Here is a 12558-nt window from a genome sequence, read left to right as displayed (position 1 = left end):
GGTTAGATAATTGCATTAATGAGAAATTGAACAGGTGTTCCTAATAATCCTTTAGGTGAGTGTATATATATATATATATATATATATATATATATATATATATATATATTTGTGTTTGGTATTCATTGTTGCTACATCCTTAGTTAGTGGACTGAAAACTCCAGCGTTCACCCTGTGGTTAACACCATATGGACATAATTACAACATCAGTGACTGACGCTCAAGAGGTTTACGCATTAAGACATTTCAGGCTCATTTTCCATCACTTAGTTTAAAACCTGTCAGGCTATTGACATTTGCACGGTTAGATTCTTGGGCTCCAGTGTGTGTGAAATGAAGGAGAGGCCAATTACAGGTTTCTGAAATGAGGCTGCTAGGGAGTTTCCAGGGCAACTACCACCCCCCTTGTTGGGGGTTCTGAATGATTTGCACCAACTTTCATCTGCAACAGCCTGCTGTCAAAACAAAGGGGATGTGAAGCATCCTGTGATTCCTACTACTGTACACCCTATGATTTTATTCATTAATAGCAGCTTTGATTGTGGAATGTGAAACACTAATAACATCAAGGATATTTTTCATGTGTACAACAATTTTTACAAACTGGCAGGTCTGGCAGGTTTAAACATAATTTGGTCTTCATTTTAAAAAGCTATGATCCAAAAATTACTCTACGACAAGTTGAAAGCTAACATACTTAAAATACACACTATCACCAAGCCTGCAGAGCTTAACATGCCAATCCAGAAGACTGCCAAAGTAAAACATAGCATTTAAGCTTTACTCTTGTATCAGAAATCAGTACTGCACAATTTTATTTAGGTTTAATATACTTTTGCGTACACAAATATGATTATACAATACAAAGTCTTTGTGTGATATAATTCAACTCAAAATCTCCAGGAAAAGAAACTGTGAAGCTCTGAAACAAAGGCTTGGCAGCAATTAAGCCAGCTCTGTCAGCAGGCTCCTGACATTTAAGTTTTTTCATCTTTTGTCTAACAACAGAGCTACTTCTCAGCTGAAAGACAATATCCACCTGAGCTCTCTGTAGTTTGTTTTGTAAAGAAATAATCAATAACCTGTTATCTTCTGTGCAGTAACCCATTGATGAAACCCTCAAGGATCTGGCCTTGGCAAACAGCATACAGTAACCCCATTAGACATAAAACTGATTGATATGGAAGTGATAAAGCCACTCTGAAATGCATTTTTACAACATTTTACAACAGTACAAGAATGGCGAAACCATGATCCTACTGACAGTTAAAAAAATTGGGACATCTTGTGAATTTAGCCTGTGAGTAAACCAAACATAAAATGTGTGACGAGCAGTTTGGACGTGTAATTTTGTTATCACCTCTCTTTTGATTCATAGGGTTAAAGGCAGTGCACTAAAAGATGGTGCAAACACTTCAACTACAGACAGAGCAGAGAGGAGAGAGACCTGAAATCACGCCAAGTGGACTAGACGGTTCAGAGACTCGAGCCACCTTGTGGTGTCTACTGACTCCCAGCACTGCAGAGTTCTGCAGTCGACTGCCTCAGTGAGAGATTGATTGTTCACTGCACTGCCTTTCATCTCAAGTACCTCCAGTTTCTTCATCTTGCTCTCCATGGCAACACGGTCCACCACATTAATGCTCACAGCCACGGTCCTGAAGTTCTTCTGCGCATTGCTGATCCAGTCTGTGAACGAGCTGAAGACACTCCTGGCCTCTTCAATACTCCTGATTTCTTCCTCAAGCTGCTTTATTGTCTCCTAAAACACACAAATTCACATCACAAAAGAATACTAAAAAGGCAGGATATTATTTTTCTTATCGGCCAACACACTGATATTTATTTCAAATTCTCTGTAAATGAATTCAGTCACAACCAACTGAATTTAATTTGATAAATGATATGGTTCTGGACTGGAAATGGGGATTTATATCACTACATCTACTGTATGGACCTGAAACCATCAAGGTTAGTAAATCCTGACAATGCTTTAGCTCCTCTGAAAAAAAGGACACATATAAAGCCAAAATATATTGGCTACAAACTGATATACCACTAATATATGTAAGTTCTTTTAAGATTCAGTCACATCTGAGTAAGTGTAAGCGTGTCTCCATTTGGTACATTTTAATAAATACACACCCTTTCTCTCAGTGGTAACAGCTCTTGATTATGATGCCTATGAAAGTGTGACATTTCACACAAGATAATCAAAAATGTCTGCCAGGTGTTTGAGGCGATGAGGTGTTTCATTACGTGTAAAGAAACCTTGCGCTTTACTCCAGGATAAGTGCGGCAACCATTCAAGCCACTGAGTAAAACCAAGCCTTCTGTTTTGTTTCTCATTGATCTTTTAGGTTCTTATTTATCTTTTCATTTACAAAGGAAGTAGGGATCAAATGTGGACAGTAGCTAATACATAAAACCTACATGGTCTGCTATCTCTAGATGATCCTCTACTCTAAAGCTGACAGGTAAAAAACAGTACAGCAGTTTATGTGATATGTTTATTAGGGACTTGAAATATTATCAGTTTGTGGTTGAAGTAATCAACAAAACGTTACCAGTGAACAACCACACAATGTAAAAATTGATTGAGTATGTGTTACACCATCCACTTCATTAACAGAATAGAATGCAAATTGCACTTTGCCGAGAAATAACTTACATCAGGCTCAATTCTTGCAATTGTGGTTGTACAGTAGCAATACACAGAGCTCTTAGTACTTTGGGTATCAAGGAATTCACTGCTGTAACAACAACAACAACAATGGCATCTAATTTCAGTGCACTGATATCAATGCTTGGATTACACTGGCCACACTGGGGTGTGTAAACTTTGAATGCCTACCAGCAGGTGGAGCAGAAGGGCCTGGTAGCGGGCAGTGAGCTGCGTGGCACGGGCGCTCACTCTGCTGCTGACGTGCGTCTCCTCCAGGACCTGCTGGGCGAGAGCGCTGAGCCCTTCCACCTCGTCCTTGTACAGCAGCGTCTCCTCATGCCAGCTCTGAGCCAAGAAACAAACAACACAGCACTGACACAGTCCCACTGCACTGAGCACCTGGACTACTCATAAAACTAATACAAAATTATTATTAATCTATTTATGAAGCGTATTTTATAGTCCACGGTAACATTTTTCATTTCACTCACAAATTCACCATGCGATTCCCCCACTACAATTGTTTGTTTCCCCCTTCTCTTTCTGTACCTTCAGCAGCTGCACCTGGGCATCCTTGGTGGCCCTGTCGGAGCGCCGGTGGCTGCGCACATTGCCCTTGCTCTCCATGCTCTTGAGCCACTCGTCCAAGCTCTGGAACTTCTGCTCCATCTGCCGCAGTTTGGCCAGAGTGCTGTTGAGCTTGGCCCTGCTCTCCCCCAGCCGGGCCTGGTACACCTGCCACTCCTGTTGCACCGTCTCCAGGGCCCGGTCCTCTATCTGGGGGATGCCCCAGGGGATCACCTGATCCCGGCTGGTCAGCACAGTGTCCAGGAGGGCCTGCCCCTCAGTGCAGCGCACCTGCAGCTCCTGTCACAGATAGGGAATATCATGGCAAAATAATGACCAGAACTCTTAAAGGAATATATATCTATTTATGGTACCAGACACCAGCATGGTCAAAAGTGCAAACAAAACTATTGCAAAATAAGGTTCTCATTGTAACAAGATTAAGAGTAGGAAAAGGAAAATGAAACCTAGGACATTGGTATATAGAGGAATATAAACCCCAGCGACCCTCAACCCTTTAAATGCCATTCCAGACTGTCTGAACCCTCACCTGGAGGTCCCTCAGGGTGTTTTCCAGGGTCTCCACATCACCCTCCAGCTGGGAGCATCCCCCCAGCTGCTCCTGCTCCTGCTCCAGCCAGTCCTCGAACATGTGCAGGCCTCGCTGGTACTCCTGGTGAGCCAGCACCAGCTCCTCAGCTTTGCCCACAGCCCCCTGCAACACAAACAGCAATAGATTTTCCAGCAAAACAATAAGATTGATAATAAGAATACAATATTGAAATAAAGTTCCTTTAAAAAGGTTACAATATCACAAGTAATATACTGATGTGATATGGATGACACTGAAACACATAAACATGTTAGAAAAATTGTACATATAGGGCATATGAGCATATAGGGAAATTGTTACAAGCATGAGAGTTTGATTTCCATTAAACTGGTTCTGAACTACGTGTCACTAAGGTAAGGGTTCACGCTTTTGTTATAATAGATGCTCAGACCGTATGCAAATATTGAATGAGGTACTAATAAAATTAAACTGACTCAGGATCTCAATTCGTTTGTCAAAATGGAGAGCTTTAGAAAATTAATTAAATTCAAGGAATTGAAAAAAGCATACTGGTTTGTTTAAGCGAGTCACGTTTAACATGAGAGCAATAATGAAATAATACAGCAACCATAGAGCAATAATAAAAACAATTAAAACACACAAAAAAATGTAGACATTTCTTTGTAATTCAACAAATGTAGCACATGTAGTTTCTCTTGACAACATGCTCATGTGACCCTAATTATATATATATATATATATATATATATATATATATATATATATATATATATATATACACACACACACACACACACACATATGCAGTGCATCCGGAAAGTATTCACAGCGCTTCACTTTTTCCACATTTTGTTGTTACAGCCTTATTCCAAAATTGATTAAATTCATTATTTTCCTCAAAATTCTACAAACAATACCCCATAATGACAACGTGAAAGAAGTTTGTTTGAAATCTTTGCAAATTTATTGAAAATAAAAAACAAAAAAAAAGCACATGTACATAAGTATTCACAGCCTGTGCTCAATACTTTGTTGAAGCACCTTTGGCACCAATTACAGCCTCAAGTCTTTTTGAATATAATGCTACAAGCTTGGCACACCTATTTTTTGGCAGTTTCTCCCATTCTTCTTTGCAGGACCTCTCAAGCTCCATCAGGTTGGATGGGGAGCGTTGGTGCACAGCCATTTTCAGATCTCTCCAGAGATGTTCAATCGTGTTCAAGTCTGGGCTCTGGCTGGGCCACTCAAGGACATTCACAGAGCTGTCCTGTAGCCACTCCTTTGTCATCTTGGCTATGTGCTTAGGGTCGTTGTCCTGTTGGAAGATGAACCTTCGCCCCAGTCTGAGGTCCAGAGCGCTCTGGAGCAGGTTTTCATCAAGGATGTCTCTGTACATTGCTGCATTCATCTTTCCCTCGATCCTGACTAGTCTCCCAGTTCCTGCCGCTGAAAAACATCCCCACAGCATGATGCTGCCACCACCATGCTTCACTGTAGGGATGGTATTGGCCAGGTGATGAGCGGTGCCTGGTTTCCTCCAGACAGGATTTCAATCTTTGTTTCATCAGACCAGAGAATGTTGTTTCTCATGGTCTGAGAGTCCTTCAGGTGCCTTTTGGCAAACTCCAGACGGGCTGTCATGTGCCTTTTACTGAGGAGTGGCTTCCGTCTGGCCACTCTACCATACAGGCCTGATTGGTGGAGTGCTGCAGAGATGGTTGTTCTTCTGGAAGGTTCTCCTCTCTCCACAGATACACTCTGGAGCTCTGTCAGAGTGACCATCGGGTTCTTGGTCACCTCCCTGACTAAGGCCCTTCTCCCCCGATCGCTCAGTTTGGCCGGGCAGCCAGCTCTAGGAAGAGTCATGGTGGTTCCAAACTTCTTCCATTTACGGATGAAGGCCACTGTGCTCATTGGGACCTTCAATGTTGCAGAAATGTTTCTGTACCCTTCCCCAGATCTGTGCCTCGATACAATCCTGTCTCTGAGGTCAACAGACAATTCCTTGGACTTCATGGGTTGGTTTGTGCTCTGACATGCACTGTTAACTGTGGGACCTTATATAGACAGGTGTGTGCCTTTCCAAATCATGTCCAATCAACTGAATTTACCACAGGTGGACCCCAATCAAGTTGTAGAAACATCTCAAGGATGAGCAGTGGAAACAGGATGCACCTGAGCTCAATTTTGAGTGTCATGGCAAAGGCTGTGAATACTTATGTGCTTTTTTCGTTTTTTATTTTTAATACATTTGCAAATATTTCAAACAAACTTCTTTCACGTTGTCATTATGGGGTATTGTTTGTAGAATTTTGAGGAAAATAATTAATTTAATCCATTTTGGAATAAGGCTGTAACATAACAAAATGTGGAAAAAGTGAAGCGCTGTGAATACTTTCCTGATGCACTGTATATCAATGATTGAGTGTGTAGCCCTCATAGATGTTGCAACTTTCTCAATAAAAAGGAATCTCAGTTCCAGTGAGTACTGGGTATAAACTGGTTTTCTGGCACAGTACCTTCGCCTTGTCTTTGACCGCGCTGTAGCGCTCCTGCAGGTCCTGGATCTCGAGCTGTGTGACGTAATGCTCCGCCATGCTGGAGCCTTTCATGGCAATGGTCTCGAGGAGGCTGCTGTGACTCAACACTTCTTCATGAAGTAACTGAAAGGGGAAAACCAAAACAATCCCAGTCATAAACATTCTCTGGTTTCCCACATTTGCGGCAAAGTCAAATATACCCTTTGTAATGATTAGAAGCACGAAGCCAGACTCAAATGTTCAAAACCCCTGCTTATTTCCCTCCTCAGATACTCTGTAATAAGTTACTCATAATGATAACTGTTGACACAATACAATGTTTTCGTGTGACTTAAACACATTATTGTACTGCAATCATGTAAGAACACACACTTAGCAGTGTTATTTAGCTAGGTACCATCAATGGTAGATTCATATCTAGTCCACCCAACAAGACAAATGGGGAGCAATGAGTCTGGCTTCTACTTTCAGTAAATATTCAGATTCGATTAGATATGCAGATAAATGGATACATTCAACTGAATTCAAGGAGGTTAAGAGAGAAAAGAAAGAAAAGCAGCACAAAGGCAGCATGGGACACCTTGGCTTTGCCCAGGTTGGCCGTCTTGTCCCTCATCTCCGAGTACTGTTTGTCTGAGCTGCTCAGGGCCTCCTCCACGCGCTCCATCCAGCTCACAAACTGACGCACATCGTCCTGGTAACTGGTCCACTGGGACAAGGCGCCTTCCAGTTGGCTGCATTCACAAGTTTTCAATTATTTTCTTTTTTGCCAACACAGCTTACATAACATTTGGAAATCAATTGCAATTCTCATGCTCTGATCCGTCTTGCTTTGTAAGACTGTAACATTAAATATTAATTTGGCAATGACCAATTCACATTTTTTACATATATTTGATAATTACATTTTTCCAGGTCTACTACACACATGTAGCTCAAATAAGCTGGTGGTTGTAATCATCCAAATGTAATCATCCAGAGAAGACCATTTACATTCTTCTTACACCTGCGTCTTGAAAACATCTGTTACAGGCGAAATTAAATGCAGACACCTTATTCTTCAGGATCTTTGCAACAGTGCAGTCCATACCATTGTTACCTTTCACATTACAATATACAATGTAAACAATATACAAGACAGACCCCAAACCTGGTTGTAATTAGGGGCTTTATCACTAACCACATAAAGACATTATTTTATTCAGGCAGATTTGTCAATCTTCTCCTTTTCGCCATTGTTCTGCCAGATTGCGCTTTGCTGGGAAGACCTTGATTTGTCAGATTTCAAGATAGTGCTAATTCGTTTCTGCACTTTGGGAATAAAATGAACAGGGGAGGAAGGAGACAGGCGGCTACGGTGAATAAGCACCTCTTGCACTGAATGGAAGCCGAGAGCAGGGAGTCCCAGTAGTCTTTCAGGTCCTGGATCTGCTTGCGTACGACTGGAACCCCTTCTGGGGATGTGTTCCTCTGCACCGACTCTCCTCGGGTTATCAACATCTTCAGCTGGATCTCCTTCTCCTGGCGGGCAGTCAGCAGGGCCTGCCATCACACAATCACACACATTCAGCAGGGGAAGAAATGACTATTCGTTAGATTTTTAATACATTCATTTTATATGTGTGTGCGGCAACCATTGCCTATTTTAATTAGTGCCATTGAAGTTCTAATTGGAGTTCACAAAGAAAGCTCTGCAACACTGGGGAGTTCAAAAAAGGTCGAAAACAAAACAATTTAATTGCTGTATTGATGCTTTTGAGACTTTCTCAGGATAAAAAAGGATATAATCATTTAAAAAACAATACATCAGTCAATATTGCATATGGTAATCTGAAAGAAAAAATGTTACAGAATGTCAGCATAATAATTCAAGATAATCTAATGCTTTTATGACTGAATGATATCATTTAATTTCACAAGGAAGTGCTAAAATTCTCCTTGTTTTTGTATAAAGTCCTTATCTGTTTCAACATACAGTGGATGTCCAGAGCCTCTCTTAGCAGACTCTTTCCTACCTCCAGTTTGATCATCCTGCTGTCCAGAACGTTTTTGTCTGCAGTGGGGTTGCAGTAGGTTTGGAGCATGTGATTGGCATCTGCCACCCAGTTCTGCAGCTCCTTCAGCCCCTGGCAGAAGAGCTGGTGCTCTGTCACAATCCTATCAATCCGAGACACCTTCTCCTGCAAAATTACACTCCAGCTTTAGCCTGCCAGCACCACAGTGCAGTTTCTATTAATAAAGTTGCACTTTAATGTTGTGCCTGGTAATAATAGAGCAAACAGAAGCATGCAATTTGAAGTAGATTGCTCTCCTAATTGCAAACACCATACAATGAAAATTTTAAAGGCAAATATACTGTACATAATCTTTGCTCAAAAAACAGCATTTCAACATGACTCTTTGGTCAACTACTGTTTAAAGTACAAACACACAATAAAATATGTTTTATTTATTTAATTAATATACAGTAGTATAGATAGATAGACAGACAGACAGACAGACAGACAGACAAACTGAAATCCATCAGACAGATAGGATAAGATAGCTGTTACAGTGGCATGCAATCATGTGTTTTATGAATGTAAATATTGTATTATTTGTTCATGCAACTTAGCCTTTACACAACTTTAAATGGCTGGGCCTTCACATTTATAAAGAACTAACAAAATATACATATTCATCATTATTATTACTACTAGTAGTAGTATTTTTAATAGTAATAATAACAATAATATATTATATTATGTATTATACATAAGGGTATTAGCACCACAGAGGGAGAAAAATAGAAATATTGCATTATTTCACAATAATCATTGCAGTGTCACAAAATAAATTGCATTATTATGAGAAAATATTACATTATTTTGCAATATTTTGGCCATTATTTTGAGAGAATTTTGCCACAACAACAACACTATTGCTGTATATAAAAAATTTAAACGACCATATTTTGTTTCCCAAAGGGATCTGTACTGTACAGTGTATTAGTCATAACCATTACACCTGAAATGGAAAAACCCTGCTATTTGTCTTACTGAAAGATGGCTTTTAGTGAACAAAATATCAAGGTTTGCAAGCTTATATTAAGCAGTTATAAATCAAAATAACAACAATTTTCCTTACAGTGCACTGTGTATTAACTTGCAACTCCCTGATATTAGAGTAAATATAAAGTTATAAAGTATGGCTTGATTTATTGGTTATGTTATAAGATTTGAGTGAACAAAATATCAGAACTTGTGTGTATTTATTATTTAAAAACATGGTACAGTTTACTGCAGGGTAAGATCTTTTGGGTTGTTTGCAAACATTTAATTGAAGTGTTACTTTATCCCTATGGCAAGCACATCATTACTGAGACATATACAGTGATTGTCTTGGCAATACTGAATGTGTCACGTACCATGAGGTACTGGTGTTGTGTTCACCGAGAAGTTGAATGTCGAATATCAAACTATGACACAATAATTACTGCGAAATAATGCAATGTTATTTCATATGAACACAATTTATTTAATTCTCTGTAGTGCTAGTACGTTTCTGTAGTATAATAATAATAATAATAATAATAATAATAATAATAATAATAATAATAATAATAATAATAATAATAATAATATAGAAAAATAAAGCACTTTTCATCAAAACATCTTTAGTGTTCTTTAGGTTGATTTCTTAGAAAGAACACATTTATTTTAATGAACAGAATATTTTGAGCAGAATTTTTTTATATTGCAGAGTTCCCTCATTTTTGTGAATATTTCACAGCAGGTATTATTGGGCATTGAAGCAAAAATGTTGTATTTCCAAATGTGATCTAATTTGTTAAACCAATTAAACATTGAGTCATCCTGTAAATATCAGTATTGTTATCTTGTGGTGTCTGGTAGCCTTAGGAAAGCAATTCTAATACCAAACAATTCAGTCTCACTGTCACTCACAGAGGAATAAGAACCACAAGGAAAGCATCTTATAAGAAGCTTTTCTACACTTGCAAAAGGTTACAGTGAAATGAGGGAGCGCTGCAAATAACACAAATTTATAAGGACATTACTTCACCACAAAGTCACCACAATGACCACGGATAAAGCAGACAAGGATTACCTTGGTCAGGTTGCTTAAAGCTAGATACTGTGCTGATAACTGAGAGACGCGGTGCATAAAGCCTTTGCCGGCTGCTTGTCCTTCCCACAGCAGCTGCGCCTTTTCTTTCAGCCTGTTCAGCTGAAATTCCTGAGAGGCTATTTCCTCAAGGACAGACTGTAAAGCACAAGCAGGTTATCACAGAAGCATGCCACACAGCAACAAGCCAATTAACATCGATTAATCCAACAGGCACCATTGCCTCGGGAGGTTAAGTGCCAACAGCAGCTCACTTTGACAGGGGGAACTGTTAATACTGTTAATACAAAGCAAAAGAGACCAAGCAAGGGGCAGGCTGCAGGTGAGGCGACGGAGACATAAATTAGAAAGCCTTTGAGGTTGTATTTGTGTGCGTTAAAGGAGAGCAAAAGCAACTAGCTGGAAATTTAAACATACAATTCTCTGGCATGCACACAGCAGGGCTCAGGTGTTCACTTCGATGCAGGTCATCATGTGAGGAACCTTAAACCACACCATGTGGGTGGATTTTACAAACTTAAGGTTGAGTAATGTGAACATGTTTACACTATAAACATCAACACTGAAGCACTGTCTACAGAGTACAATGTAATGATTCACATTATAGTTTAGTATGTTTTCATTTTGAATTTAGCATAGCAAAATCTAATACAGTCTAAGATCTACAGTATTTGCATCAGACAACATTTAAGTATTTATATAGTGTATTGATTATTATGAACAAAACACTACATCTTACTACAGTATACTTTAGAATCTGTACTAAAAACTTTACTTTTGAAGGGGAGCATTTGGTTCATAATGTCTAAAGCCAAGGAAAGCATTGCTAAGATTGAGAGGAACTGCACGGACATGGAGTGGACACTACTGCAGGCAGGCAGGCAGGCTTGGCATGGACAGACAGAGCTGGACGTGGTGAACAAATGTCACAATGTTTAGAACCAAAATGATCTTTCAAAAATGCTAAATTAAGTGAATCAGACATGCGCTTTTTAATGATAATCAGTGTCATATTAGTGAGACTGATATGAGTTAATGATGTGCACGGAATGGTAGTGGTAGTACAGTACGGCCCAGTTCAGTACAGTGTAGTACAGTCCAGTACCTGCAGTTTGTGCTGCTCCTGTTTCTTGGCGGGCAGGTCGTGTAGACGGGCACTGCTCTCCTGCACCACACTCTCGGTGCCGTTCAGCCACTCCTGCAGTGGCTCGATGCTGGCCTCGAAGTCTTTCATCTGTGACTGGAGATTCTGCAACACACAACACAGTTAACCAATGAGCTGCTCTGTGCATCTTCAATCTCTTCATAAAAAACAAACACATTTTACGCCTCAATAACACTTATAGGATTTTACAGTTTTTTTTTACTATTTTTCTATTTTTCAATCTCTTTCTGGTTTTGAAATTGAGTTTTTTAATGACTTAATTTAAACAAGTTTTTGATGGGAAAAAACCGGCGAATAGAACCAGTGAAGTATAAGAGATATAGGGTGGCTTTTGTACTTGAGTCATTGTGAGCAAATATTAATTACACAACATGCCAGTTGTAAAACTGCTATTTATTTGCCCAGAATAACAATCAACAACACTCTTGTAACGCTTGGCAGCGTACCTGTAAAGCAGTCTCTCTCTGATGCAGATTAGACATCAGATTCTTCCAGTCATCTCTGGCACTGCTTACTTTGGCTTGAATGCTGTCAACTTTATCTTTGGCTACAATGCTGCTCAGCAGTTCTCCATTGAACATAACAGCATTCAGCTTGCTTTGGCCCTGTTCTCTGTCACTCAGGAATTCCTGGAGGTGGTAAAGGAGAAGATTCATGGTTTAAAATAATAAATAAATACACAATTATTTTATATAAAACGCACAAATACTTTTTGTGCTTCTCCTGCTTTTTATCTTACATTTTTCTTTCACTGATAATGAAATTACTACTGAAGAGTTATTTACTAACATTACATCAATAAATCTTGAAAAGGACTTAAAACATTTTGGAATGTTCAGGTTCCACAATATTGTAGGACCTTCTCTATCCATCTTCTGGAACTTAAAGGAGGTCATTATATTTCCACCAGCTGGTGTGTACT

The 12558-nt window shown here is 39.5% G+C and overlaps 1 protein-coding gene across 1 annotated transcript in view; it reads right to left on the bottom strand.

Moving 5' to 3' along the window:
* LOC136747587 (nesprin-1) overlaps positions 1-12558 on the bottom strand; it is a 183822-nt gene that overhangs the window by 84330 nt on the left and 86934 nt on the right. The window contains exons 58-68 of the mRNA XM_066700533.1: positions 12083-12265; positions 11577-11720; positions 10454-10609; positions 8362-8526; positions 7716-7888; positions 6927-7080; positions 6326-6469; positions 3783-3947; positions 3215-3532; positions 2855-3010; positions 1592-1762 (exon numbers count right to left, since the gene is read on the bottom strand). Coding sequence (XP_066556630.1) covers positions 1592-1762; positions 2855-3010; positions 3215-3532; positions 3783-3947; positions 6326-6469; positions 6927-7080; positions 7716-7888; positions 8362-8526; positions 10454-10609; positions 11577-11720; positions 12083-12265 — 1929 coding nt within the window. The remainder of the gene's footprint in view (positions 1-1591; positions 1763-2854; positions 3011-3214; positions 3533-3782; positions 3948-6325; positions 6470-6926; positions 7081-7715; positions 7889-8361; positions 8527-10453; positions 10610-11576; positions 11721-12082; positions 12266-12558) is intronic.

This window comes from Amia ocellicauda, chromosome 1 (genome assembly GCF_036373705.1).
Source record: "Amia ocellicauda isolate fAmiCal2 chromosome 1, fAmiCal2.hap1, whole genome shotgun sequence".
NCBI classification, from domain to species: Eukaryota; Metazoa; Chordata; class Actinopteri; order Amiiformes; family Amiidae; genus Amia; species Amia ocellicauda.
This window is presented reverse-complemented; position numbering and strand designations above follow the sequence as displayed.